Source organism: Microcaecilia unicolor, chromosome 6 (genome assembly GCF_901765095.1).
Source record: "Microcaecilia unicolor chromosome 6, aMicUni1.1, whole genome shotgun sequence".
In the NCBI taxonomy this organism is placed as follows: domain Eukaryota; kingdom Metazoa; phylum Chordata; class Amphibia; order Gymnophiona; family Siphonopidae; genus Microcaecilia; species Microcaecilia unicolor.
The window spans coordinates 280,075,486-280,101,264 of NC_044036.1; the positions used below are offsets into that span (position 1 = coordinate 280,075,486).

The 25,779-nt window shown below is 45.9% G+C and overlaps 1 protein-coding gene across 3 annotated transcripts in view; it reads right to left on the reverse strand.

Annotated features, from left to right (window-relative positions):
* The window catches only part of CAMSAP1 (calmodulin regulated spectrin associated protein 1), a 179,866-nt gene that overhangs the window by 84,782 nt on the left and 69,305 nt on the right, over positions 1-25,779 (reverse strand). For all 3 annotated transcript variants that reach the window (XM_030207609.1, XM_030207608.1, XM_030207610.1), the window contains one exon: positions 2,023-2,203. In XM_030207609.1, coding sequence (XP_030063469.1) covers positions 2,023-2,203 — 181 coding nt within the window. The remainder of the gene's footprint in view (positions 1-2,022; positions 2,204-25,779) is intronic.

Below are 25,779 nucleotides of genomic sequence, written 5' to 3' on the forward strand. Positions count from 1 at the left end.
TGGCTCCCACTTAAAGAACGCATCACGTTTAAACTCTGTACTTTAGTCCATAAAATCATCCATGGTGACGCCTCAGCCTACATGTCAGACCTAATAGAACTTCCACCCAGGAACGCAAAAACATCTTCTCGCACTTTCCTCAACCTTCACCCACCAAATTGCAAAGGCCTGAAATACAAATTAATGCACGCTACCTTCTCCTATATGAGAACGCAGCTCTGGAACGCATTGCCACGCAACTTGAGAACTGTCTATGAACTGACAAACTTCCGCAAACAATTGAAAACCTATCTCTTCGACAAGATATACAACAAAGAGCAACACATGTAACTATATAACCTCTGACTTATCCAGAAATGTTTTATACTATCTTTTGCTTTATTACTATCATTTAAGCCAAAACTGTCTGTTATAATAAATGTACGTTCCCCTCTATTTCCCATATCCACGATGAATTGTAAGCCACATTGAGCCCGCAAAAAGGTGGGATAATGTGGGATACAAATGCAATAAATAAAATAAAATAAAATATATTTTTCTGAGAGTCTGGAAAAGGGCACTTCGAGTCACCATACAGATATTGGTAATTTCATGCCCAATGACACAGCAGGAGGATCCATGGTTTTAAAAGCCAACTGGAGTTAAACAAAATCAATATAGAAAGCAAAAATTACAAAACCTAAAACTCACTGCATGTTAAAACTGACAAAACTGAATTTAATTAATGCCAGCTGTAACCATTCAGGAAATTCAAAGACAGACAATGAATCATACAGTTGAGGTGCCAACATGCCAACACTCTCTTATACTGAGATAAGAGCAAGACAAAGGCAAAACATTTGTACACTAATCTGAGAAAATGAATTCCTTTAATTTTTAATAAATACTTCAGCCCATCAGCAAAGATATCCATTTTGTACCGGACCTGTCTTTTACTAAGAAAGTAACAGCAAATGGTAACAGTGAAAGGCCAACTGACCAATCTAGTCTGCTCAGACTGAGTCTCTGTGTACTTCATCTCCTTTGTAGAGGAGTGCACCAATTACTATTTCTCAATTTGACATTGTTCTTCCCTCAATCCTGTTACCCCTCACTAGCCTTTTATCACCAAGCTATTTGTCAAAAACTTCCCAAATGGTTTCTCTTTATATTTGAAGAAACATGTACCAAGCAATCACAAGTACGTGAATTTTCAAAACACAAATAGAATAAACAATAGCAGAATGGTTTAACCCAGTGGTTCCCAAACCTGGTCCTGAAGGCACCCCAGCCAGCCAAGATTTCAGGATATCTACAATGAATATTCATTAGAGAGATTTTCATGCAGTGGAAGCAGTACATGCAAATCTCTTATAAATATTCATTGTGGGTATCCTGAAAATCTGACTGACTGGGGTGCCTCCAGGACCAGGTTTGGGAACACTGGCTTAACCCATTTTTGCTCAAATTTCTATTTCCACCCCAGATTTCTAAAATGATTTTGGAACACTGAGCAAAAACGAGTTAAAAATGACAGTTCTATAAAAGTATGCCTTCTAAAGTGTAATATTAAATAACTCGTGGCACACTTATATTATTTCTCTACTAAATTAATTAGTCTTTACCTCTAAATTTCATTTCATTTGTCCCAGTTCACACATTAGATTACATAAACACATTTTCCCCCTTCTCCCTTGCTTGCTATGTGTCATATAAAATTCTGGGTGGGCCAATTTTGGAATGGACAGGAATCCAGCCACTTCCTTCATGGGATTATTTTGGTGCAAAAAAGGAAGGTAAATGTAGGCAGCCAAGTCAAGGTAACAAAAATATTAAAAGGTACCACCTTCATCCCCAAATAAAATCTCTTAAGTCTTAAATCACTTTGATGTATTGCACTTTATTTGACAAAAGGAAGTTCAGCAGCATAGTAGCAACACACAAATCACAATGACCACTGAGTGACAGAAAATGAAATTTATCGACAGGAAAGTTTAAGTGCAGGTGATGATACAAGATGGACAAGCAGAAAGCAAGACTTACAGAGAGTCAGATTCTTCAGGGTGCAGGTAATACCTGATACAAGGTTCAGATGCTGCTGGAACTGAAGCCAGTGGGTCAGCTGGAGCAGCTGCATTGGCCGAGCTCCCCATGAAACTTCTTTTGGTTGCGTTAGAGATTGGTACTGGTGGGCGACTGCTTTTCTGTTGTAATACTGCTTTAGCTGCACAAATGTTTGTGGATAAAAACTGTTATTGTTGGGTGAACTAAACCACATCAACACAACATAAGTCAGAACCATTAGACATGATATGATTGATGAGTTTCATGAGATCACAACCAGAGACAAATACATTAGTGACTACTGGGTGTAAAAAAAAGGCATGTGTTAGATAATGTAGAATGCCACTGAACTTAAATATGATTAGAGATGACATCTTAAAATATTGCAATTCTCAATAACATTGGTTAGGACCAAGAATACCAAGAGATGAAGTACAAACAAATACTACTAAAATGCACTTTTCAGCAGTGCTCCCTCTAAGCTGCACAGGTGTGTGCACACATGATGTTACCAAGTGCATGCCATTTTTTGGTGGCAGACTAGGCCAGATGCACTGCACCAGAAATCCTTCCAGGCTCACACAAACACAGCAAAGACCTCCAAATCCTTTTGGGAGCACTATTTTGGCTTGCTGCAAGTGAATTGCACAATGGAGTTCATCTGCATTGTGCCACTGCTCCCGCCAGACACTGGGGTAAGGGGATCTTAAAATGTTATTAATTGTCCCACACAATTTGTAGTGCACCTCCAGATTCTTTTGGGTGCATATAGGTTTGGCTAGCAGCAAGGAAGGCCAATCTGTGGAGCAAAAGTTTGGTTTGCTGCAAGGGATTCCATAAAAAAAACATTAAAACAAACTTAAGGATGACAAATTTGGTGCTCTCACATGTTTAACCTTCAAAGAATGGTTGAGAGAACAAACCAGTGTTTCCATCCCAATCAGACAAGTTTTTGGAAACAAAATTCTACTGAAACAACCTTATTAAGAGTGGTGATGTTTATAAAATCCAACTTAAATCAAGACCAAATTTATTTTGCTTTCACTAGATTTCTCTTCAGCCTTTGATTTAGAGGACAACTTGCTTCTGCTTGACAGACTCTATGATATCGGTATTACAGGTACCGCTCTTAATTGTTTTTTTTCATACCTCCAGGGAAGATCCTATACAGTACTTTGTGAGTTGTTCCAATCTGACTCATTAGCTTACGCTTGCAGGATTTCACAAGGATCTATTTTGCCCATGACTTTAACATTTATCTTCTCTAGCTACACTGATTCAGACATTAAAGATTACTTTGTTTCATATATACTCAAGATCTAAATACTAGGGCCACACACTAATCGCGATTAATATTGCAATTAATGCACCACTTATTAATCATGATCAAAATATTTAATCAACATGAATAATTAGCTGCCCTCCCTCCTCTGCCTACATGCACGCATGGCCAGTACGGCATATCTCCCTCCCTCCCAGACCACTGGCGGCTCTCCTTTCCCTCCCAGTTTACCTTTCTATTTTCAGTAAGTCTTCGCCCTCAAGCAGCAGCCATACTGTAATGCTCCCTCGGCCTGCACTGGGCCTCTCTCTCTGATCCAACCCACCTCCTTCTGAAAACTGGGAGTTGCGTCAGAAGGTGGCTGGATAGGTCAGCAGGAAAGGCAGGTGCAGGCCAAGGCAGAATTTCAATACGGCTGCTGCTGCATGGCGAAGACTTTCTGAAAATAAAAAGATAAACTGGGAGAGGAGGGGAGAGAGACGCTGGACAGTGTGTATGCGAGGGAGGGAGACAGGGAGAGAATGGGTGAAGGTACGGGGGGCATACATATGAGACAGAGAGAATAGGTAACATCAGAATTTACACATGGGAAAGAGAATGGGCTCAGGCCTCCTCCAAACCTGCAGTACCTGTTCAACGGTGGGACTGGTGAAGCCACGCCAGCGAATGAAATCTGCTGCCCGAGTCATCTCCTTCCTCCTCGTACTACCTCAGGAGCAAGGAAGTCAGCAGGGTGCCTTCAGCCACCAACACCTGCACTCCCCTAGGATGATCAGTTCATGCATGAACTGAGCATGCTCAGGGAGTGCCGGCATCGGCGACTGAAGGCATCCCGCCGACTTTCTCGCTCCTGAGGCAGCACAAGGGTGGAAGGGGGCCACTTTGGCAGTGAATTTCTTTGACTGGCGGGTCTTCGGCATCCCCACTAGCAAAGGTATGCTATCTAATGTGTGTGGGGGGGGGGGGGGAAGAGGAAATGTGTCCCCCAGTCAATCCCTATGCCCCCCCCCCAATGGACTGCTGGCTATGCCCCACCTTCAATCGAGAGATTAAAGTTTTTAATTGCACAATTAATTGTAATTAAAAATTTTTAATCAAAATGCAGCCCTACTAAATACCAAATTGAACATCATAGTAGAATGGTTATGTTTACATAAATTAAAGCTTAATGCCGACAAAATTAATTTGGGCATATCTCTACCTATCCATTTGACTATTGATGCTACCATACAAACAGTAGATTCCTTAAAACCTCTTGCAGTGATCAATGATCATTTGAATTTCCAACAGCATATTTCAATGGTTGTCCAAAAGTGTCTTTAAATTGAAAGAGATACGTTTGTTCAAATCCTGTTTTGATAAAAAAAAGCTCTAAGTATTCTCCTCCATTCATTGGTTCTTGGACACCTAGATTACCTTGATGCCTTATTTCAAGGCCTTCAATCTTATTGATCTAAAAAGACTTCAGCTGAATCAAAACACTGCCATGAAGCTGATTTCAGATGCAAAGCGAAGTCACTATGTTACCCCTTTGCTCATGATGCGCAAAAAAGGAAAAGGATTAATTAACAGCAGCAAGGAAAACAAAGTGAGGCTGTAAAACAAAAAAACCAAACAAAAATGTCAGCCAACTTTAACTACAATTCAATCGATCAACGTTTGTGGCACAGATAATAGGACTCAACACAGCCGTGTTTCGGCAAACAATGCCTATGTCAGGAGTCAAAATTAGGATGTGTCACAAACAGGATGGAAGACAAATAATCATGAACAGCCAATCTTGGCTTTTGCATACAACAGGAGCAACCAACTTTCAACAATACTCCTTCCTTTCTACTACTAATCATTTCAATAATGCTACTAGATGTACAAGAAATGCTGCACACATTATCCCTGGGATTTTATATATCGAGCAGAGATTTTTGCATGGAAATCAAAGCATATTCCATAACAATGCACATAAACTAATTGGTTAGCAAGCTAATCAGCAGTGATAACTGGATGTTAACAACCAATAATCAGGACCAACTGGAATTAATTAGAATTTACATGAACCGTCTAAGCATATTCTGTAGCATGGTGCATGTAAATTCTAAGTTGTATAGTTGAAAAGGGGGTGTGACCATAGGCGTGGAATGGGTGGATCATGGGCATTTCTAAAATCTATGCAGGTTGCTATAGAATAAACCCAGTCTGCACATAATTTAGGCGTTGGGATTTACACCAAGTTTTACTTGGTTAACTGCCCACGACTAAATTTAGTTGAACGGCGCAGCACTCGGCGTATTCTACATACTGCATGGAAATTTAGGCTTATTCTATAAAGTACGCATAACTAAGGGGTACTTTATAGATTATGCTTAGGAGAGTTTCATTTTGGCGCTGATTTTTTAAGCATGATGTATAGAATCTAGTCCCATATGCAGGTACTTTCTTTGTCTCTAGTGGGCTCACAATCTAAGTTTTTGTAGCTGGGGCAGTAGAGGGTGCCATATACATTTCACCGATATTCGTGATTCAATATTAAGGACCCCGTTTACAAAGCCGCACTATAGGCGCGCTAGTGTTTTTAGCTCGCGCTAATACTAGAGATACTCATAGGAATAAATTGGTGTCTCTAGCGTTAGTGTGCGCTAAAAACGCTAGCGTAGCTTAGTAAACAGGGCCCTTAGTAATACGTACACTTAGAAACTAGCTATCAAAGGTTTAAGATTGGACTAAAAAAATAGGTTTTCATAGAAGCTTTAATGATTGATTCTCCTTATGATAACAAGAGGCATGGAGGTAGCAGTGCATGATTGTAGCGTCAGAGCAAGCAGAACTGAACTTTCCTTCCTTTTACTATTATTAATGGCATTCCTTATTTTATTGTACACCGCATAGATGTTTCCACTATCCTTCGGATTCTATATAATGCGATTTAAAAAGCATGTGCAAATCCAGTCTTATTCTGGATTTGAGCGTACAACTTAATTAGCTTAACAAGCCAATCAGTGCTGATAACTGCACTTAACAAGTAATTACTAATTGGCATTAATTAAAATTTGCACACATAACTAAGCATATTCTATAGCGTGATACACGCAAATTCTAAGATGTGGTTCTGAAAAGGAGGCATGACCATGGGAGGGGCATGAGCATTCCTTGAATTTATGCACAGTTATAAATATGCCCGTCCCATGCATAATTTAGGTGTCAGCATTTACACAAGGTTTTAGTTGGCATAAATGGCCATGACTAAATATTGTCAAAGAAAATGGACAAGCGACATATTCTATTAACTACCCCTAGATTTAGGCGTACTCTATAAACTACACCTAACTTTAGACACAGTTTATAGAATACGCCTAGGCGTATTTTTTTAGCCACGATATATAGAATCTAGTCTTATATGTGGTATATCAAATGTGAATAAACTTGAAAACAGTAGAGACTGATAACCAGCACTGACTGCAGGTCTTTACAATGTGTGATTCAGAGACATTTTTGAATATCTGAAACAGATGTTATCAGTGGAATATGCTTGAAAATAATAATTCATGGGGAGTTGAGTTCAGACAACAAAATGGAGTGAATGGAAGTTGGATTATTTAAAACATCTTTATCAGTCATAAAAACCCATGTGGAAGCTGAGACGCAGCCAAGTCACACCTGAGAAATCTAAATTAAGAACTTCTGAATTATCTAAGTTATTCACAGAATCACCCACATTCAGAATAGGAAAAACTGTTCTATAAAACAAATCAACCACTGATGAGACAAAAGTTTTAACTGATATGTCCTGCAAGCTGTCAAGCTAAATTTATCCAAGTTGTCTATGAAGGAAATCCATGATTACCTAGAGAACTATACAAAAATTCCAGTCAGCTGAAGAAGTAAAAGTTATGCCTTTGAATTCAATGAATGCAAATAGTATTCTTAATTGCTCAATGCAATCTGCTAATCAGCTTTCCACACACTCATTGTAGACAAAAGTACAGATATCTGTTTGCAAAATGTTGATTTTGTACATTAAATATAGAAAAGCTGGTGATTTCACACACACTGTATTTACTGGACTTAACTTATTGGCTTGTGACAGTGATGAAATAGTTTTACCAAATAAGCAGTTTAATTGCGATGATTTTGAAATGAAGCAAACTGTGATATTTACATCATATGGTGCGTCAGTGATGTCTGAAAGGCAAGGGTGTGGCAGCAATTTTGTATCAATCCATTCCTCATCTGATAAAACAACAACTACGTTGCACACCATGAGGATTTAGGTATTGATGCCTGGAAACAGTTTCTGTTTACAAGGGATATAGAAATGCTTATACATACCACCTATATGATTTTTTTTTTTTGCAGATATAGTGTGAGAAAGGTGATGTTTTATGAAATCTTAAAGATGGCAGAATGCGACACTTATTTAAACCTCGAAACAAGTCAGATGGCAATCTAAGCATTTTGCTGTAAATGCTTTAGTGAAGAACTATGACTTATTGGTACAATATTTAATGAAAAAAAAATGATCCAGTACATAAATACTGCCTTGACAAATTACATAAAGCAGAATATTGTGCAGCAATGGCTATTTTTAATGACTTCCTAAGTAATCTAGCAGAACTCTAGAAAACTCTTGAAAAGAATTTCCTTAACAATGGAAGTGGTGTAGTTGCCGTGTTAGTCCACATTTAAAGGAAATAAATAGAAATAAATCAAAAAAGAAACTAAGATGATGTATTAAGTTAGCTCAACAAAAACAAGATCTTATTTGCTTTGTTTTATTTCTATTTACCACCTTGCAAAAGTAAAAATCAGAAAACCTAAGGACACAATATATTTGAGAGAAGGTTTATTAGAATCACTATCATCTTTCAGTGCTCCTGTTTTCATACAGCTTCCATTCTTCAGTTTATTAAGCAGACCTATAATCATATGGATAAAAGATCATATAATTAACCCAGATCTGTGAAGTTAAGTGAAATATGGGATTTCCTATCACATTATAAACTAAAAATTATACTGTTTTGACATCTTCTGATCACTCATCCATCTCTCCCTGTTTCTAAATGGCCCCAACTCACCTTTCCTCATGAGATTATCACTGGGATGCTTTTTTATATTTCACTTGTTTATTCTGATATTGTTATCTTTTGCTCATTACTGACTTGAAAGCATTGCCTTTGAAAGCTAGTCAAAAGTTAACCTTTTTTTATTGGACTATCGTCTTTTCTTTATTCTATTGTATTTCAATTTATTTACATTAAAACTAAGATAAAAACCCAATAGAAGTTAAACATCTTGACAATTTAATGAGTATTAAAATTTATCTATAGTCTAGAAACAGCAGAGAGAGGAAGACCGAAAACAGTTTCACTGAGTAATTTGTAAAATACCCAGTTTTTTTTTTCTGTACAATTTTACTGTCAAACCAAGCCATTGGTATATCTTAAAGGTTTTCTTAGCAACTGACAATCTAACCCAACTTCCTCACTACATTGGTGGATTACCCCCAACACCCGCTGAGAGCCAAATATAAGGAATGAGTATGATCCAAAACTCTGCATTTCATGTTTAATAAAGTCTAAAACAACATCTGAAAATAAAATGCTTCTACTTTACACAGTCTGAATAGTTAAAACCTGAATAATTAAAACAAATACACCATTTCAATAAATATTAATTTATTCATTCATTTCAGCATTATATACCACTTACATATATATACCACTTACATATATATATATATATATATATATATATATATATGTTGCAATATTGGGGCTCATTTTCAAAGCACTTAGACTTACAAAGTTACATAGAAACCTATGGAACTTTGTAAGTCTAAGTGCTTAGAAAATATGCCTCAATGTATTCTTTAATGAATTACAAACGAAATAATTACAAATATTATGTAATAGTGAGTTGCACCCACAGGGAAATGAATCTATAAATTATTGCACAGAATGAAAATTTTTGTTCTTGGCAGCCTGATCCTTAGAGGGAACTATGCCTCTCAGTAGCATGGAAAGGAGTTTGTGACTCACCAAGGATCACTGTGTTTTAGCACAGTTTGTATTCAAAGTATGATTATATCCTAATTTAAAACTTGAAGAAAGATAACCCTGCTGAATAAATATTTTTGATTTATTTATTCAACAAAATAAATAAATTCAATATGTATCTTTATATGAAAATTCCATGAACTAGTGGCACACCCTTGAACAGCAATAGCTTCATTAAACATTTCCTGTAACTGTTGATCAGTCTCTCATCACCCTTGAATAAGTTTGGGCTATTGTGCCATACAGAACTGTTTCAACTCTGACATTTGAGTGCTTCTTTGCATAAAGGACTCACTTTAGATCTTGTCAATATTGCAGTAAGATTTAGGTTGAGACATTACTTTGGCCAATACAAAACATGGAAGCTTTTCTTCAGCCATTCTACAGTAAATGTACTTGCTTCGTGACCCACTTTCAGCTCAGAGACAGATAAGACCAATTTTCAACTTTAAACTGTCTGATATAAAGCAGAATTCATGGTTCCAACAATGATAACTCTACCACCATGTTCAACGACCAAGGAGGCCAGATGTTTCAAGTAAACCAAACAGATGCTCCTAAATTGACACCCCTACTGGACAGTTACCATCCACTACAAACTTGACGGCCGTGAGCTGGTTGGTTTCTAGGGTCATGTACTCTACTAGTACCACCCCTGCTATTGCAAGGATCCCAGCTTTGCTAGGGTAAAATTAGTCCTTACCTGATCATTTTCTTTCCATTAGTCCCAACAGATCAATCCAGAGATGAGCGAGTCATGTCCCTCTACCAGCAGGTGGAGATAGAGAAAATGCCAGAGCTCTTCCATAAGGATACTATACAGCAGCCTCATTTTCAGTATGATTGATACCAAAGCAGTAAGGAAATTAAGATACCATATATCAAACTCCTGCCTCTGCCCCAAACAAGGAGAGAACCAGTGGCCCTGTGGCCAAGCAACCGCGGCCTTACTCCCATACCATTCGTCCATGGAAGTGACGTCCATAAGACACCGGAACAATGTCAGAGCTCTGCCATAAGAATACTGTGCAGCAATCCCATTTTCAGTATGATTGATACCAAAGCAGTGAGAAAATTAAGATACCATGCATCAAACTCCTGCCTCTGTCCTGAACAAGCACAGAACCAGTGATCCTGTGGCCAAGCGACCGCGGACTTACTCTCATACTATTCGTCCACGGAAGTGACGTCAATAAGACACCAGAACATCTGCAATAAAATTGAATCCAAATCGGAAAAGAACAACATACATCACACACAGCGAATGCTACATACCTGTAGAAGGTATTCTCCGAGGACAGCAGGCTGATTGTTCTCACTGATGGGTGACGTCCTCGGCAGCCCCTCCAATCGGAATCTTCCTAGCAAAGTCCTTTGCTAGCTCTCGCGCGCCCGCGCGCACCGCACATGCGCGGCCGTCTTCCCGCCCGAAACTGGCTCGAGCCGGCCAGTCCAGTATGTAGCAAGACAATACACTTCAAGGGAAGACACAACTCCAAAGGGGAGGCGGGCGGGTTTGTGAGAACAATCAGCCTGCTGTCCTCGGAGAATACCTTCTACAGGTATGTAGCATTCGCTTTCTCCGAGGACAAGCAGGCTGCTTGTTCTCACTGATGGGGTATCCCTAGCCCCCAGGCTCACTCAAAACAACAACCATGGTCAATTGGGCCTCGCAACGGCGAGGACATAACTGAGATTGACCTAAAAAATTTACCAACTAACTGAGAGTGCAGCCTGGAACAGAACAAACAGGGCCCTCGGGGGGTGGAGTTGGATCCTAAAGCCCAAACAGGTTCTGAAGAACTGACTGCCCGAACCGACTGTCGCATCGGGTATCCTGCTGCAGGCAGTAATGAGATGTGAATGTGTGGACAGATGACCACGTCGCAGCTTTGCAAATTTCTTCAATAGAGGCTGACTTCAAGTGGGCTACCGACGCTGCCATGGCTCTAACATTATGAGCCGTGACATGACCCTCAAGAGCCAGCCCCGCCTGGGCGTAAGTGAAGGAAATGCAATCTGCTAGCCAATTGGATATGGTGCGTTTCCCTACAGCCACTCCCCTCCTATTGGGATCAAAAGAAACAAACAATTGGGCGGACTGTCTGTGGGGCTGTGTCCGCTCCAGATAGAAGGCCAATGCTCTCTTGCAGTCCAATGTGTGCAGCTGACGTTCAGCAGGGCAGGAATGAGGACGGGGAAAGAATGTTGGCAAGACAATTGACTGGTTCAGATGGAACTCCGACACGACCTTTGGCAAGAACTTAGGGTGAGTGCGGAGGACTACTCTGTTATGATGAAATTTAGTGTAAGGGGCCTGGGCTACCAGGGCCTGAAGCTCACTGACTCTACGAGCTGAAGTAACTGCCACCAAGAAAATGACCTTCCAGGTCAAGTACTTCAGATGGCAGGAATTCAGTGGCTCAAAAGGAGGTTTCATCAGCTGGGTGAGAACGACATTGAGATCCCATGACACTGTAGGAGGCTTGACAGGGGGCTTTGACAAAAGCAAACCTCTCATGAAGCGAACAACTAAAGGCTGTGCTGAGATCGGCTTACCTTCCACATGGTAATGGTATGCACTGATTGCGCTAAGGTGAACTCTTACAGAGTTGGTCTTAAGACCAGACTCAGACAAGTGCAGAAGGTATTCAAGCAGGGTCTGTGTAGGACAAGAGCGAGGAGCTAGGGCCTTGCTGTCACACCAGACGACAAACCTCCTCCACAGAAAGAAGTAACTCCTCTTAATGGAATCTTTTCTGGAAGCAAGCAAGATGTGGGAGACACCCTCTGACAGACCCAAAGAGGCAAAGTCTACGCTCTCAACATCCAGGCCGTGAGAGCCAGGGACCGGAGGCTGGGATGCAGAAGAGCCCCTTCGTCCTGCGTGATGAGGGTCGGAAAACACTCCAATCTCCACGGTTCTTCGGAGGATAACTCCAGAAGAAGAGGGAACCAGATCTGACGCGGCCAAAAAGGAGCAATCAGAATCATGGTGCCTCGGTCTTGCTTGAGTTTCAACAAAGTCTTTCCCACCAGAGGAATGGGAGGATAAGCATACAGCAGGCCCCCCCCCCAATCCAGGAGGAAGGCATCCGATGCTAGTCTGCCGGGGGCCTGAAGCCTGGAACAGAACTGAGGGACTTTGTGGTTCACTCGAGATGCGAAGAGATCCACCAAGGGGGTGCCCCACGCTTGGAAGATCTGGCGCACCACTCTGGAGTTGAGCGACCACTCGTGAGGTTGCATAATCCGGCTCAGTCTGTCGGCCAGACTGTTGTTTACGCCTGCCAGATATGTGGCTTGGAGTACCATGCCGAGACAGCGAGCCCAAAGCCACATGCTGACGGCTTCCTGACACAGGGGGCGAGATCCGGTGCCCCCCTGCTTGTTGACATAGAACATGGCAACCTGGTTGTCTGTCTGAATTTGGATAATTTGATGGGACAGCCGATCTCTGAAAGCCTTCAGAGCGTTCCAGATCGCTCGCAACTCCAGGAGATTGATCTGTAGACCGCGTTCCTGGAGGGACCAGCTTCCTTGGGTGTGAAGCCCATCGACATGAGCTCCCCATCCCAGGAGAGACGCATCCGTTGTCAGCACTTTTTGTGGTTGCGGAATTTGGAAAGGACGTCCCAGAGTCAAATTGGACCAGATTGTCCACCAATACAGGGATTCGAGAAAACTCGTGGACAGGTGGATCACGTCTTCTAGACCCCCAGCAGCCTGAAACCACTGGGAGGCTAGGGTCCATTGAGCAGATCTCATGTGAAGACGGGCCATGGGAGTCACATGAACTGTGGAGGCCATGTGGCCCAGCAATCTCAACATCTGCCGAGCTGTGATCTGCTGGGACGCTCGCACCCGCGAGACGAGGGACAACAAGTTGTTGGCTCTCGCCTCTGGGAGATAGGCACGAGCCGTCCGAGAATCCAGCAGAGCTCCTATGAATTCGAGTTTCTACACTGGTAGAAGATGGGACTTTGGGTAATTTATCACAAACCCCAGTAGCTCCAGGAGGCGAATAGTCATCTGCATGGACTGCAGGGCTCCTGCCTCGGATGTGTTCTTCACCAGCCAATCGTCGAGATATGGGAACACGTGCACCCCCAGCCTGCGAAGCGCCGCTGCTACCACAGCTAGGCACTTTGTGAACACCCTGGGCGCAGAGGCGAGCCCAAAGGGTAGCACACAGTACTGGAAGTGGCGTGTGCCCAACTGAAATCGCAGATACTGCCTGTGAGCTGGCAGTATCGGGATGTGTGTGTAGGCATCCTTCAAGTCCAGAGAGCACAGCCAATCGTTTTGTTGAATCATGGGGAGAAGGGTGCCCAGGGAAAGCATCCTGAACTTTTCTTTTACGAGATATTTGTTCAGGGCCCTTAGGTCTAGGATGGGACGCATCCCCCCTGTTTTCTTTTCCACAAGGAAGTACCTGGAATAGAATCCCAGCCCTTCTTGCCCGGATGGCACGGGCTCGACCGCATTGGCGCTGAGAAGGGCGGAGAGTTCCTCTGCAAGTACCTGCTTGTGCTGGAAGCTGTAACACTGAGCTCCCGGTGGACAATTTGGAGGTTTTGAGGCCAAATTGAGGGTGTATCCTTGCCGGACTATTTGCAGAACCCACTGATCGGAGGTTATGAGAGGCCACCTTTGGTGAAAAGCTTTCAACCTCCCTCCGACTGGCAGGTCGCCCGGCACTGACACTTGGATGTCGGCTATGCTCTGCTGGAGCCAGTCAAAAGCTCGCCCCTTGCTTTTGCTGGGGAGCCGCGGGGCCTTGCTGAGGCGCACGCTGCTGACGAGAGCGAGCGCGCTGGGGCTTAGCCTGGGCCGCAGGCTGTTGGGAAGGAGGATTGTACCTACGCTTACCAGAAGTATAGGGAACAGTCTTCCTTCCCCCGAAAAATCGTCTACCTGTAGAGGTAGAAGCTGAAGGCTGCCGGCGGGAGAACTTGTCGAATGCGGTGTCCCGCTGGTGGAGAGACTCTACCACCTGCTCGACTTTTTCTCCAAAAATGTTGTCCGCACGGCAAGGCGAGTCCGCAATCCGCTGCTGGAGTCTATTCTCCAGGTCGGCGGCACGCAGCCATGAGAGCCTGCGCATCACCACACCTTGAGCAGCGGCCCTGGACGCAACATCAAAAGTGTCATAAACTCCTCTGGCCAGGAATTTTCTGCACGCCTTCAGCTGCCTGACCACCTCCTGAAAAGGCTTGGCTTGCTCAGGGGGAAGAGCATCAACCAAGCCCGCCAACTGCCGCACATTATTCCGCATGTGTATGCTCGTGGCCACGAGCATAGAGGAATGGTAGGCCTTCCTCCCAAAGGAGTCTAAGGTTCTAGAGTCTTTGCCCGGGGGCGCCGAAGCATGCTCTCTAGAACTCTTAGCCTTCTTTAGGGCCAGATCCACAACTCCAGAGTCGTGAGGCAACTGGGTGCGCATCAGCTCTGGGTCCCCATGGATCCGGTACTGGGACTCGATCTTCTTGGGGATGTGGGGATTACTTAGTGGCTTGGTCCAGTTCGCAAGCAATGTCTTTTTCAGGACATGGTGCAAGGGAACAGTGGACGCTTCCTTAGGTGGAGAAGGATAGTCCAGGAGCTCAAACATTTCAGCCCTGGGCTCGTCCTCCACAACCACCGGGAAGGGGATGGCCGTAGACATCTCCCGGACAAAGGAAGCAAAAGACAGACTCTCGGGAGGAGAAAGCTGTCTTTCAGGAGAGGGAGTGGGATCAGAAGGGAGACCCTCAGACTCCTCGTCAGAGAAATATCTGGGATCTTCTTCTTCTTCCCACGAGGCCTCACCCTCGGTGTCAGACACAAGTTCACGGACCTGCGTCTGCAACCGCACCCGGCTCGACTCCGTGGAGCCACGTCCACGATGGGGGCGTCAAGAGGTAGACTCCCTCGCCCGCATCGGCGAAGCTCCCTCCGCCGACATAGTCGGGGAGCCCTCCTGGGAGGTGGCCGCAGTCGGCACCGCACGCGGTACCGACGTCGGGGACCTCACCCCGGGCGATGGGCCAGCCGGCGCCACGCTCGACGGTACCGGAGGCGCAAGCACCGCCGGTACCGGAGGGGTAGGGCGCAACAGCTCTCCCAGAATCTCTGGGAGAACGGCCCGGAGGCTCTCGTTCAGAGCGGCTGCAGAGAAAGGCATGGAGGTCGATGCAGGCGTCGACGTCAGAACCTGTTCCGGGCATGGAGGCTGTTCCGGGCTGTCCAGAGTGGAGCGCATCGACACCTCCTGAACAGAGGGTGAGCGGTCCTCTCGGTGCCGATGCCTGCTGGGTGCCGACTCCCTCGGCGACCCAGAGCTCTCGGTGCCGACGCGGGGAGGGGACCGGTGTCGATGCTTCTTCGACTTCTTCCGAAGCATGTCACCGGAGCTCCCCGGCACCGACGAGGAGGACGTAGAATCCATCCGTCGCTTCCTCGGGGCCGAGACCGAAGGGGGTCGATCTCGGGGGGGGCTGTACCGCAGGAGCCCTCAGGGTAGGAGGAGACCCACCCGAGGGCTCACCGCCACCAGCAGGGGAATGGACAGCCCTCACCTGCACTCCACTCGATGCACCACCGTCCGACGACATCAGGAGACGAGGTCCCGGTACCACCGACGTCGATGCAGCTATCCGATGTCTCGGCGCCGATGCAGAGGGCCGATGCCTCGATGCACTGGCAGCCAAGGAAGAAGGTCTGGACGCTGATGACGTCGATGCACACGATGACCCCGGTGCCGATGCCGACGAAGAGCCCGAGAACAAAACGTTCCACTGGGCTAATCTCGCTACTTGAGTCCGCCTTTGTAAGAGGGAACACAGACTACAGTTCTGGGGACGGTGCTCGGCCCCCAGACACTGAAGACACGAAGAGTGCCTATCAGTGAGCGAGATTACCCGGGCGCACTGGGTGCACTTCTTGAAGCCGCTGGAAGGCTTCGATGTCATGGGCGGAAAAATCATGCCGGCGAAGTCAAAATCCGAAATGACGAATTTGGAGCACCAAAACTTTAAGGGAGAAAAAATCTCGACCGAGGCCGAAAAGAGGCCTACCCCGACAACGAAAGAAAACTTACCGGGGCAAAACTGGAAATACGGGAAGGGGCAAACGAAACCCAAGGGGGTTTCCGGAGCACTTTCCGAACGAAAATGAAACTTTTCCTAAGAAAAACACGTCGATTTAGATAACGGACGCGCGAGGTCGACTCTCCGGGGCTCGACACGACAAAAACACAGCCGTACCGAGTGCGGACGAAAGAAGACTGGCCGGCTCGAGCCGGTTTCGGGCGGGAAGACGGCCGCGCATGCGCGGTGCGCGCGAGAGCTAGCAAAGGACTTTGCTAGGAAGATTCCGATTGGAGGGGCTGCCGAGGACGTCACCCATCAGTGAGAACAAGCAGCCTGCTTGTCCTCGGAGAATATGTATTAATCTAGAACAATAAAGGGCAGGCCTCTGGATTAGATCTGTTGGGACTAATGGAAAGAAAATTATCAGGTAAAGACTAATTTTACCTTCCATAGCGTCCCACAGATCAATCCACGGGTAAGTGGGATGTACCAAAGCAGTCCCCAAGTAGGGTGGGACTGCAGAGACAGAACAAGCCCTGACAGGCAGCGCTGGTGCCAAACTGCATATATGAAGGCAGGAAGAGGGGAGACACCCCGAGAGAAATCGCCATCCCAAGACGGCGCAAGAAACTCCCTCCAGGGCCAAGAGAACCAGCTCCAACCAGAGTCGTGAGAAAAGAGCCAGGCACAACCACCAGAAGGAAGACAACTCCACAACCAGAAAAGGTGGGAGACCTCATAACGAACAAAAGGGGAAGGCTGATGCCCAGAAACGAACAAAGTCCTGACCTCCCATGATGGAACCACACTAAATCCCCAAAATGCGGAAGAAAGTCCGGCATCCAGTGGCAGCTTAAGCCACGCCAGTCCGCAATGGAGGATACTTCAACAGCCAGCAACACAGCAAAGCCCGACAAGGCTCGAGAGCCAGCAACGAAGCCAGACTCAACAGGCAGAGGCGATGAATGCTAGTCATTGGCAAGGCATAGCAGCCAGAACTGTGGAGCAGGACAGACAGAAACAGCCCAAGGCTTGACAGCCAGAGAGAAGACCTGGCTTGCCCACCAGAGACGGAGCAAGAAATCAGAGGAAACGCAGAACCCGACCCCCGCAAGGAGGCCAAAGCCAAACATCCAAAGCCAGAGCAATAGTAAGAGATAGCTCCCAGAGCAACCGAGAAAGCTAGGCTCGACAGCCAGAGATGGCGCAAGGCTCGACAGCCAAAAATGGATCCAGACGCAACAGGCAAAAGGGGAACCCATTTTGACCGTCAGCGAAGGAGCCTGGCTCGAGTGGCTGAGGCAGAACCTAGCTCAACGGTTGAAGGCGGAACAAGACTCGACTGCCCGATTGAGAAGGTCCGAGAGCTAGAGGCGAAACCAAGTCCTACTCTCAGAAAATGGAGCAATGCGCAACCTGCCAAAATGGGCTAGGCAGCACTTGGAACAACTGAGCCAGGGTCGAACTCCAAAAACCAAGCAAGGCTAAATATCCGGAGACGAACTCTGGTTGGAACTCTGGGGGCAGGGCCGGTCTTAGCAAGTGCGGGGCCCTATGCAGACCAATTTGGTGGGGCCCCATCCTAGCCCCGCCCCCACCCCAGCTCCACCCCATTGATAATATTATTCAATTTTTAGAAAAATTTTTATTTATGAAATTTCAAGTAAAGACAAATAAAGCTAAACTTGTACAGAAAAACCGATTGAAATAATAAGCACAATGCTATCATGAAACTCCCCCTCCCCAGAAATTATTCAGTTCAAGTCCACTACAATTAGTAGTTCCAATTATCATAACCCGGGGGGGGGGGGGGGGGGTCAGAGGTGCGGACACACAATCTCTCCACTGCAAAACACTATACACAAACTTGTGCAAAAACACACTCATAACCTTACCAAACCATAACAGCACTAATTCCAAGGACAGGATGAGCACAACCTTATGCGTGGAAAGGCAGAACTGTAATTACACCAGGCTCTAAAACACCAATACACTACCTCGTAAAAAAAACAAGACAAAAAGGGCTGCAAATGCTACACGCTAGCAGGATACTGCACCTTGATCACACATGAAAAACACATGACACAACAGATATGAAGGCAAAATACTGAACTGGAAAGTTACCTCAAGAAGTCAGACTCAGCATGCAGCAATACTAGAAAAATTTAAACTTACATGCAAAATATCACAGATGCACATTTCCAAAAGCTGACATATTCCAATTAATAAATTCTGAATAAAATACTTTTTTCTACCTTTGTTGCCTGATCATTTGGTTTTTCTATTCGCTTTGGTCCCAGTGTCTTCTGTTTTATGCAGTGTCTTCTTTCCATTTGATATTTTTTCTCTCACCATGTCCACCATCCTCCTGTGTCCTGTCTACCATCTGTAGCCCTGTCCCTATCCTTTCTTGAGTTTCAGCATCTGCCTTCAGTGTTCCAATGCAGCCCTTAAATTCAGCAATTTCCCCACCATGCATATCCAGCATTTCTCCTCACTCCCCTCCTTCCATATGCATCTACTTTCCTCCCCTTCCCTACATCCACGTCCAGCATTTCTCCTCTATCCCTTCCCCTCCATCCATGTGCATCTCCTTCCTTAGTCTTTCCTTCCCTCCATTCATGCCCAACATTTCTCCTCTCTCCCCTACCCTCCATGTCCAGCAATTCCCCTCTCTCCCTGAGCCCTGCCCTGCTCCTGTCCCCTCCATTCATCCCTATAAAGCAATTCCCCTCTCTCCCTGAGCCCTGCCCTCCCATGCTCCTCTGTCCCCTGCCCCCTCCATTCATCCCTATCCAGCAATTCCCCTCTCTCCCTGAGCCCTGCCCTCCCATGCTCCTCTGTCCCCTGCCCCCTCCATTCATCCCTATCCAGCAATTCCCCTCTCTCCCTGAGCCCTGCCCTCCCATCTATGCTCCTCTGTCCCCTGCCCCCTCCATTCATCCCTATCCAGCAATTCCCCTATCTCCCTGAGCCCTGCCCTCCCATGCTCCTCTGTCCCCTGCCCCCCTCCATTCATCCCTATCCAGCAATTCCCCTCTCTCCCTGAGCCCTGCCCTCCCATCTATGCTCCTCTGTCCCCTGCCCCTCCATTCATCCCTATCCAGCAATTCCCCTATCTCCCTGAGCCCTGCCCTCCCATGCTCCTCTGTCCCCTGCCCCCTCCATTCATCCCTATCCAGCAATTCCCCTCTCTCCCTGAGCCCTGCCCTCCTCCCATCCATGCTCCTCTCTGTCCCCTGCCCCCTCCATTCATCATCCCTATATCCAGCAATTCCCCTCTCCCTGAGCCCTGCCCTCCCATCCATGCTCCTCTGTCCCCTGCCCCCTCCAGTCATCCCTATCCACCAATTCCCCTCTCTCCCTGAGCCCTGCCCTCCCATGCTCCTCTGTCCCCTGCCCCCTCCATTCATCCCTATCCAGCAATCCCCCTCTCTCCCTGAGCCTTGCCATCCATGTCCAGGTCCTCTCTCCCTTGCCCTCCCGCTCCCATGTTCAACTGCCTGCCCGCCCTGGCGCCCTCTTCTCCCCCCCCAACCAACAAGCATCCTTTTTCTTTTAAATTTACCCGCCTCCGTCGCCGACTCGCTGGAATCTGACTGGACAGCACAGCAGGCATCGTCGCTGAAAGCGCTCCTCCCCTCCCAAGTGCACCCGATGTCTCTAGCAGAATGGAGAAGCTTCCTGATTCGTTCATTCTCAGTGTCCCGCCACCAGGTATACCCCAAGAAACTGGCATATCCACACCAACACCCCCAGCTCGACTAAGCCTGAGGGAACAGGCTAGGAGCAAGAACCAATCCAAGGAGTGGCCTAGCGGTTAGGGTGGTGGACTTTGGTCCTGAGGAACTGAGTTCGATTCCCACTTCAGGCACAGGCAGCTCCTTGTGACTCTGGGCAAGTCACTTAACCCTCCATTGCCCCATGTAAGCCGCATTGAGCCTGCCATGAGTGGGAAAGCGCTGGGTACAAATGTAACAAAAAAAAAAAAACTGCACAGGAACTGTCCATCTACCTGCTGAGATAGAGAGAATACTGAAAGTGAGACTGCTGCACAGTATCCTTATGGCAAAGCTCTGGTGTTCTCTCTATCTAATAACCCACTCGTTTCTGGATTTTTCTGTGGGAAGCTACAGAAGTTGTGCTTACTTTCTCTTCCTTTTTTTTTTTTTTATGCTTTTGCCATCTATTTATAGACAGCCTGAAAAACAGACTGGTTAAGGCGTGTCTTCAGGACAGGGTTGGGAATCATTATTCCAAAGTATTCCTTCTTTCAAAAAAAGTTTGCATCCTGTGTCAGATTTACAGCTTTGAAGTATTTCAAAACCTCTATCCCCTGTCCCTTCAAATATTATCTCATACGTTTTTTGGTGGACTCTCTAGACTGCATCCAGCAGTCTGTCTATATCCTTTTAAAGGGAGAGCCTTCAGAATCAAACACAATTCTATACAAAGCAGTCACTTCTGTAGTGCTGTCCGGGTACAGAGGTTTGTACATTGCCTAACATCTGAAAAAATAGAGGGAGGAGTTATCAATAATTACAGTGAAATTATGTCATACCTAATTTCCTTTCCTTTAGTCTGGTCGTACAGTCCTAGAGGAGTGGATGTTATCCCCTCCTACCAGCAGCTGAAGGTAGAGAAAAACTAAATCTCTTCCTGAGAGCTCAACGGTATCAGGGCTCAGTGAAAAACTCCAGTATGCAACTCCCAAAGCACAAGATTCCTTATAATGCACACCTATGCCTCATCAACCACCGTGACTACAATGATTATCAAGTGAGCACTACCAGCACATGGTACTCGCTACCCTGAATTTACAAATTTGATTCATTCCTTCTCTTTATATTTTTCTTTTTTTTTTTACTGAATGGGAAAGAACAAAGCATCCCGAGAGCCCCGGGCCTTAGTCTTCCAAGAGAGAGTCCCAGGTCTGTACAGCCTAACTACAGGAAAGGAAATTATCAGGTATTATATAATTTCACCTTCATTGTTATCTGGGGCTGTACTGTCCTAGATGGGTGTGATGACACAAGTAGAATTATAGGGAGAGGGGAAGACGAGGCCCCCCAAATGACAATTCTGCCAGAGTCCAAGCGAGTTCTTACCAGCATATCTAGCCTGCAATGCTTCACAAAGAAATAGAGTGACGACCAAATCGCCACTCAGCAAACTTCTTTCAGAGCGTGCCCTCAACCTGGGTGGAACCCTCTGGTTCCTGCACATGTTGGAGACCTCACCAGCCCCCCTGATCCACTTAGAAATAGAAGCCTTGGAAGTTACCTGACCTTTTTCAGGTCTGTAAAACACTAAAAACAGGTGATCAGAAAGACAAAACTCATTTATCTCCTTCAAATAGCTTAAAAATATCCTGTGGACAGACATACAGAGGCTCCTCCTAGGACGAAAGCTGTACCAGGGAATATAGCCACTGCGAGGAAGGAACTCTCTCTTGTGGCTAGAAAAGTGCTCCACCTTGGTACTGGCGCTCATAGCCATCAGGTCAAACACCGGTCCAGGATGAGCTGAAAGGCCATCGGCCCCAGCTCCCACTCTCTACCGGATTCAGAAGGGAGTGGCTAAAAAGTCCACCTGAACACTGTCCTTGCCTACAATGCAGACAGCTGAGATGGCTTCCAGATGCACCTCTGCCCACCAGCAGAGGATTGCCACCTCCAGGGTCACCGCATAACTTCTCATGCCGCCTTGCTTGTTGGCAGAAAATGCCATGGCAGGGCTTACATCATCACACAGATCGCCTTCCCCAAACCAAGGGGGAGAATACCAGCAACTCCAAAATGCACCGCCCAAGTCTCCAGGCGGTTGATGAACCAGGAAGCCTCCAGAAGAGACCAAATTCCCTGTGCCACTTGGCCCATGCAATGGGCTCCCATCAAAGGCTTATGTTGGTGGTCACTACTACCCACTCTGATGAATCTAGCGAGATCCCCCTCTCCCCAAAGATGAGCGGGATTGTTCCACCATTCCAGACTAGTTCTTACAAGGCAACTGAAACCCTGAGAGAGGTGCCCAGCGACACAAAAAGGGTCAACTAGAGTGGCCTCACATGAGCACGGGCTCAAGGTACCAAGCTCCAAAGCAGCTGCCATGCAGCCCAGAAGCTACAGATAATCTCACACCCTGGGGACAAGTAGCTGGCATAGTCTGCACTTCTGGGCCTGCAGCTTGGTTGTCTGAACACCAGCCCCTGGGCCATGTTAAACCACACTACCAGGCACTCCAGAACTTGGGAAGGAATTATGAGACTCTTGAGATGATTTACAACCCAGCCCAGAATCTCCAACAGGGCAATGATCCGAGTGGTCGCCAAGAAGGCCTCCAACTTCGAGCTGGCTTGAATAAAACTAGTTATCCAGATAAAGATGGACCAAAATTCCCTGGTGCCATAAGTATGCTGACACCATCATCACCTTGGAAAAAGTGCAGGGTACCCTAGCCAGTCCAAATGTGAGGATCTGAAACTGATAGACACCCTAGTACACAAAAGTGGAGATGGCGCTTGTGAAGGTCCAAAATGGGAATGTGTAGGTAGGCCTCTGTGAAGTCTAAGGAAGTCAAGAACTTGCTTAGATGAATCGAGGCAATCCAGAAATGCTGCGCCAGGGAATACGCATTCATCCCTTTGATGTTCAGGATGAGACGAAAGGAACTTCCCTTCTTTGGGACCATCAAATGGAACAACACAAGCCCCATTCCACTGCCAGAATAGGCTCCATTGATCCCAGCTCAATGAGAAGCTGTAGTATAAAGAGCGACAGCCTGGAACATTAGCTCTGAATCACAGTGAGACAACAGGTAAGCATCAGGGACAGGTCAAGGCCATTCCAGGGCAAACCCCCGCTCATCCACCTGCAGCACCCACTGATCTGAGGTGATGCAGGCCCACTCGTGGTGGAAGAGAGCCAGTCTACCTCCTACCGGACCACAGAAGGGCCCAACGCACCCTTCACTGGGCAGGTTGGGAACCTCCAGCATCACTGGAGGGACCCAAGTCTCCAGATCATTTAGGACCCTTAAAGGGTCTTCTAGCACTCGCAGATAGAGATAGAGAGTGGCGGACTGCCCTAAAATGGCTCATATCTTTCTGACGACCTCTAGACAAGGGGTGTGATGGGAACTCTCCTGCTTGAGCTCTGGGAGACAGACCTAGCCTCGCATGTGTGTTTCAGCAACTTCTCCAGGTCTTCACCAAACAGCAACTACCCCCCGACTGGCTGAGGAGCTTTTTAGAGGTGGCATCTGCAGTCCAGTGACGCAGCCACAACCAACAGCAGCCATGGAATGGGAGGAAAGATGCACCTGATACGTATGGCCTTTATGGCTGATGCCCTGAACAAACTCCAGCCAGAAGACCACAGCAGACTCTGGCAGCTGCTGCAGTCAGCGTAGCATTGCTCTGGCCACATAGCTACTGGCTACCTATTTATTTTATTTATTAGTTACATTTGTAGCCAACATTTTCCCACCTCTTTGCAGGCTCAATGTGGCTTACATAGTACCGTAAACGGCGTTAACCGATTCCGGTATGAACAAATACAAGGTATGAACAATTACAAGGAGATTTTATGGTAGAATGAGGTACATGTATGCTACAGACAATTGGGGAGAACTTAAGAGAGGGAACGGAAGAGTTAGGATATGTCCATTACGGTCTTTGGTTACGTTATGTCGCAAATGTCCAGGTTTTTTATGTTGGGTCGGAGGGATATGCCCTTCTGAACAGATCTGTTTTTAGTGCTTTCCGGAAATTTAGGTGGTCGAGCGTAGTTTTTATTACTTTGGTAATGTTGCTGACTCTGGCCCATAAAGCTTATTATGGGCAGCGACCAAGGTATTTGAACTCTATGACTCACCCCTACACTCCAACCAGAGTTTTACAATCTTTGCAAGATAACAGAATGATAATGCCACATGTAAAGAGGGCAAGATGGGTGTCTACATGATGTAAGGCCTTTTTTATGTTGAATAACCTCTCACATTATGTTTGGGCAGAAGTACATTTTAATAAATTTAAGGTTTCTGCCAGGTACTTGTGACCTGGCTTGGCCACCATTTGGAAAACAGGATACTGGGCTAGAAGGACCATTGGTCTGACCCAGTATGGCTACTTTTATGCTCTTCTATTCTAAGGTTTGGCTCAAAACCTTATTTTTTTTTAAACAGGCTTTTGATGTTGATGTAGGATATATTAGTTGTTCTGCCGGTCACGAGATTTGCAATAGATGTGAATGATGGTAATGAATGATCCTTGATGTGAGTGTTTCTAGGCTTTTCTATTATATTAACGGAGTTCCCTATTTTTTTATGTTAATTGTGTTATTTTTTATAATTTTATGTTAATTTTGTTTTATTTTATGGAACTGTAAACTGCTTTGTTTTGTGGAAGTTAAGGGGTATATGAAGTTTTAATAAACAAACAAGAAAGAAATGGCGGCCTGAACACTAGCCGTACCTTAGGAAACCCAGATGAAATTGTTTATCATGGAACTCCCTACATTATGACTAGCACATCCACATTAGGGTACTGCCAGTACTTCTTCACCTACCCCAAAGTGAAGGGATACAGGCGATACAGAGCCCTGGCCCCTATGACAGCCCTATCCAAGGATTCCCATTCTGAAAGAATTATGTAGGAAAGAGCCTTTTGGAGTGGAAAATACTTAGGGGACACTGCCAAACCCGCCAAGAGGGTCCCTTTCAGAGGGATCAGAAGTGGGAGTGGCCCAAGGGTCTCCAGACAGCATCAGATGAGGGAACTCCTCACGCTGAAACAGCCAGTTCACAGGCAACAGCTTAGAGAATGACATGGGGACAAAGTCCCTGCATCTGTCCCTGCGGGTTCTATCCCTGTCCCCACCCTATCCCCACGGGCTCTGTATTCATCTGCAGAAGCCTCAAACACTTGTGATTTTATAATTAAATCTTTTTATTAAAGTATAAAAAGGAACAATATGCTGTGCAACTGTTTATAAATCAAAAACAGAATACAAGAATAACAAACAACTATAATAACCCCCCACCCCCCAACTACAACCACCCTTCCAACCCCAACAACAGCTAACTTCTACTACCCCAAGGAATCCTAATCCACCCTGTTAAAATGTTCAGGGGTACAAAATACAACCAGTTCTGTATGCCCTAGTGGGGGAGAAATATGCCCTATGAAGCACTGTTATGATTTTTTAATCTGTGGATGAATAGGTGATGAACAATCTCAGGATTCAGTCTAGCTCGCCTGTCTTCTTCCACAGTCCTTCCTGCAACAGAAGACATCTTCCCAGAAGATATGCTGGTAACAGGAAAGCACAGG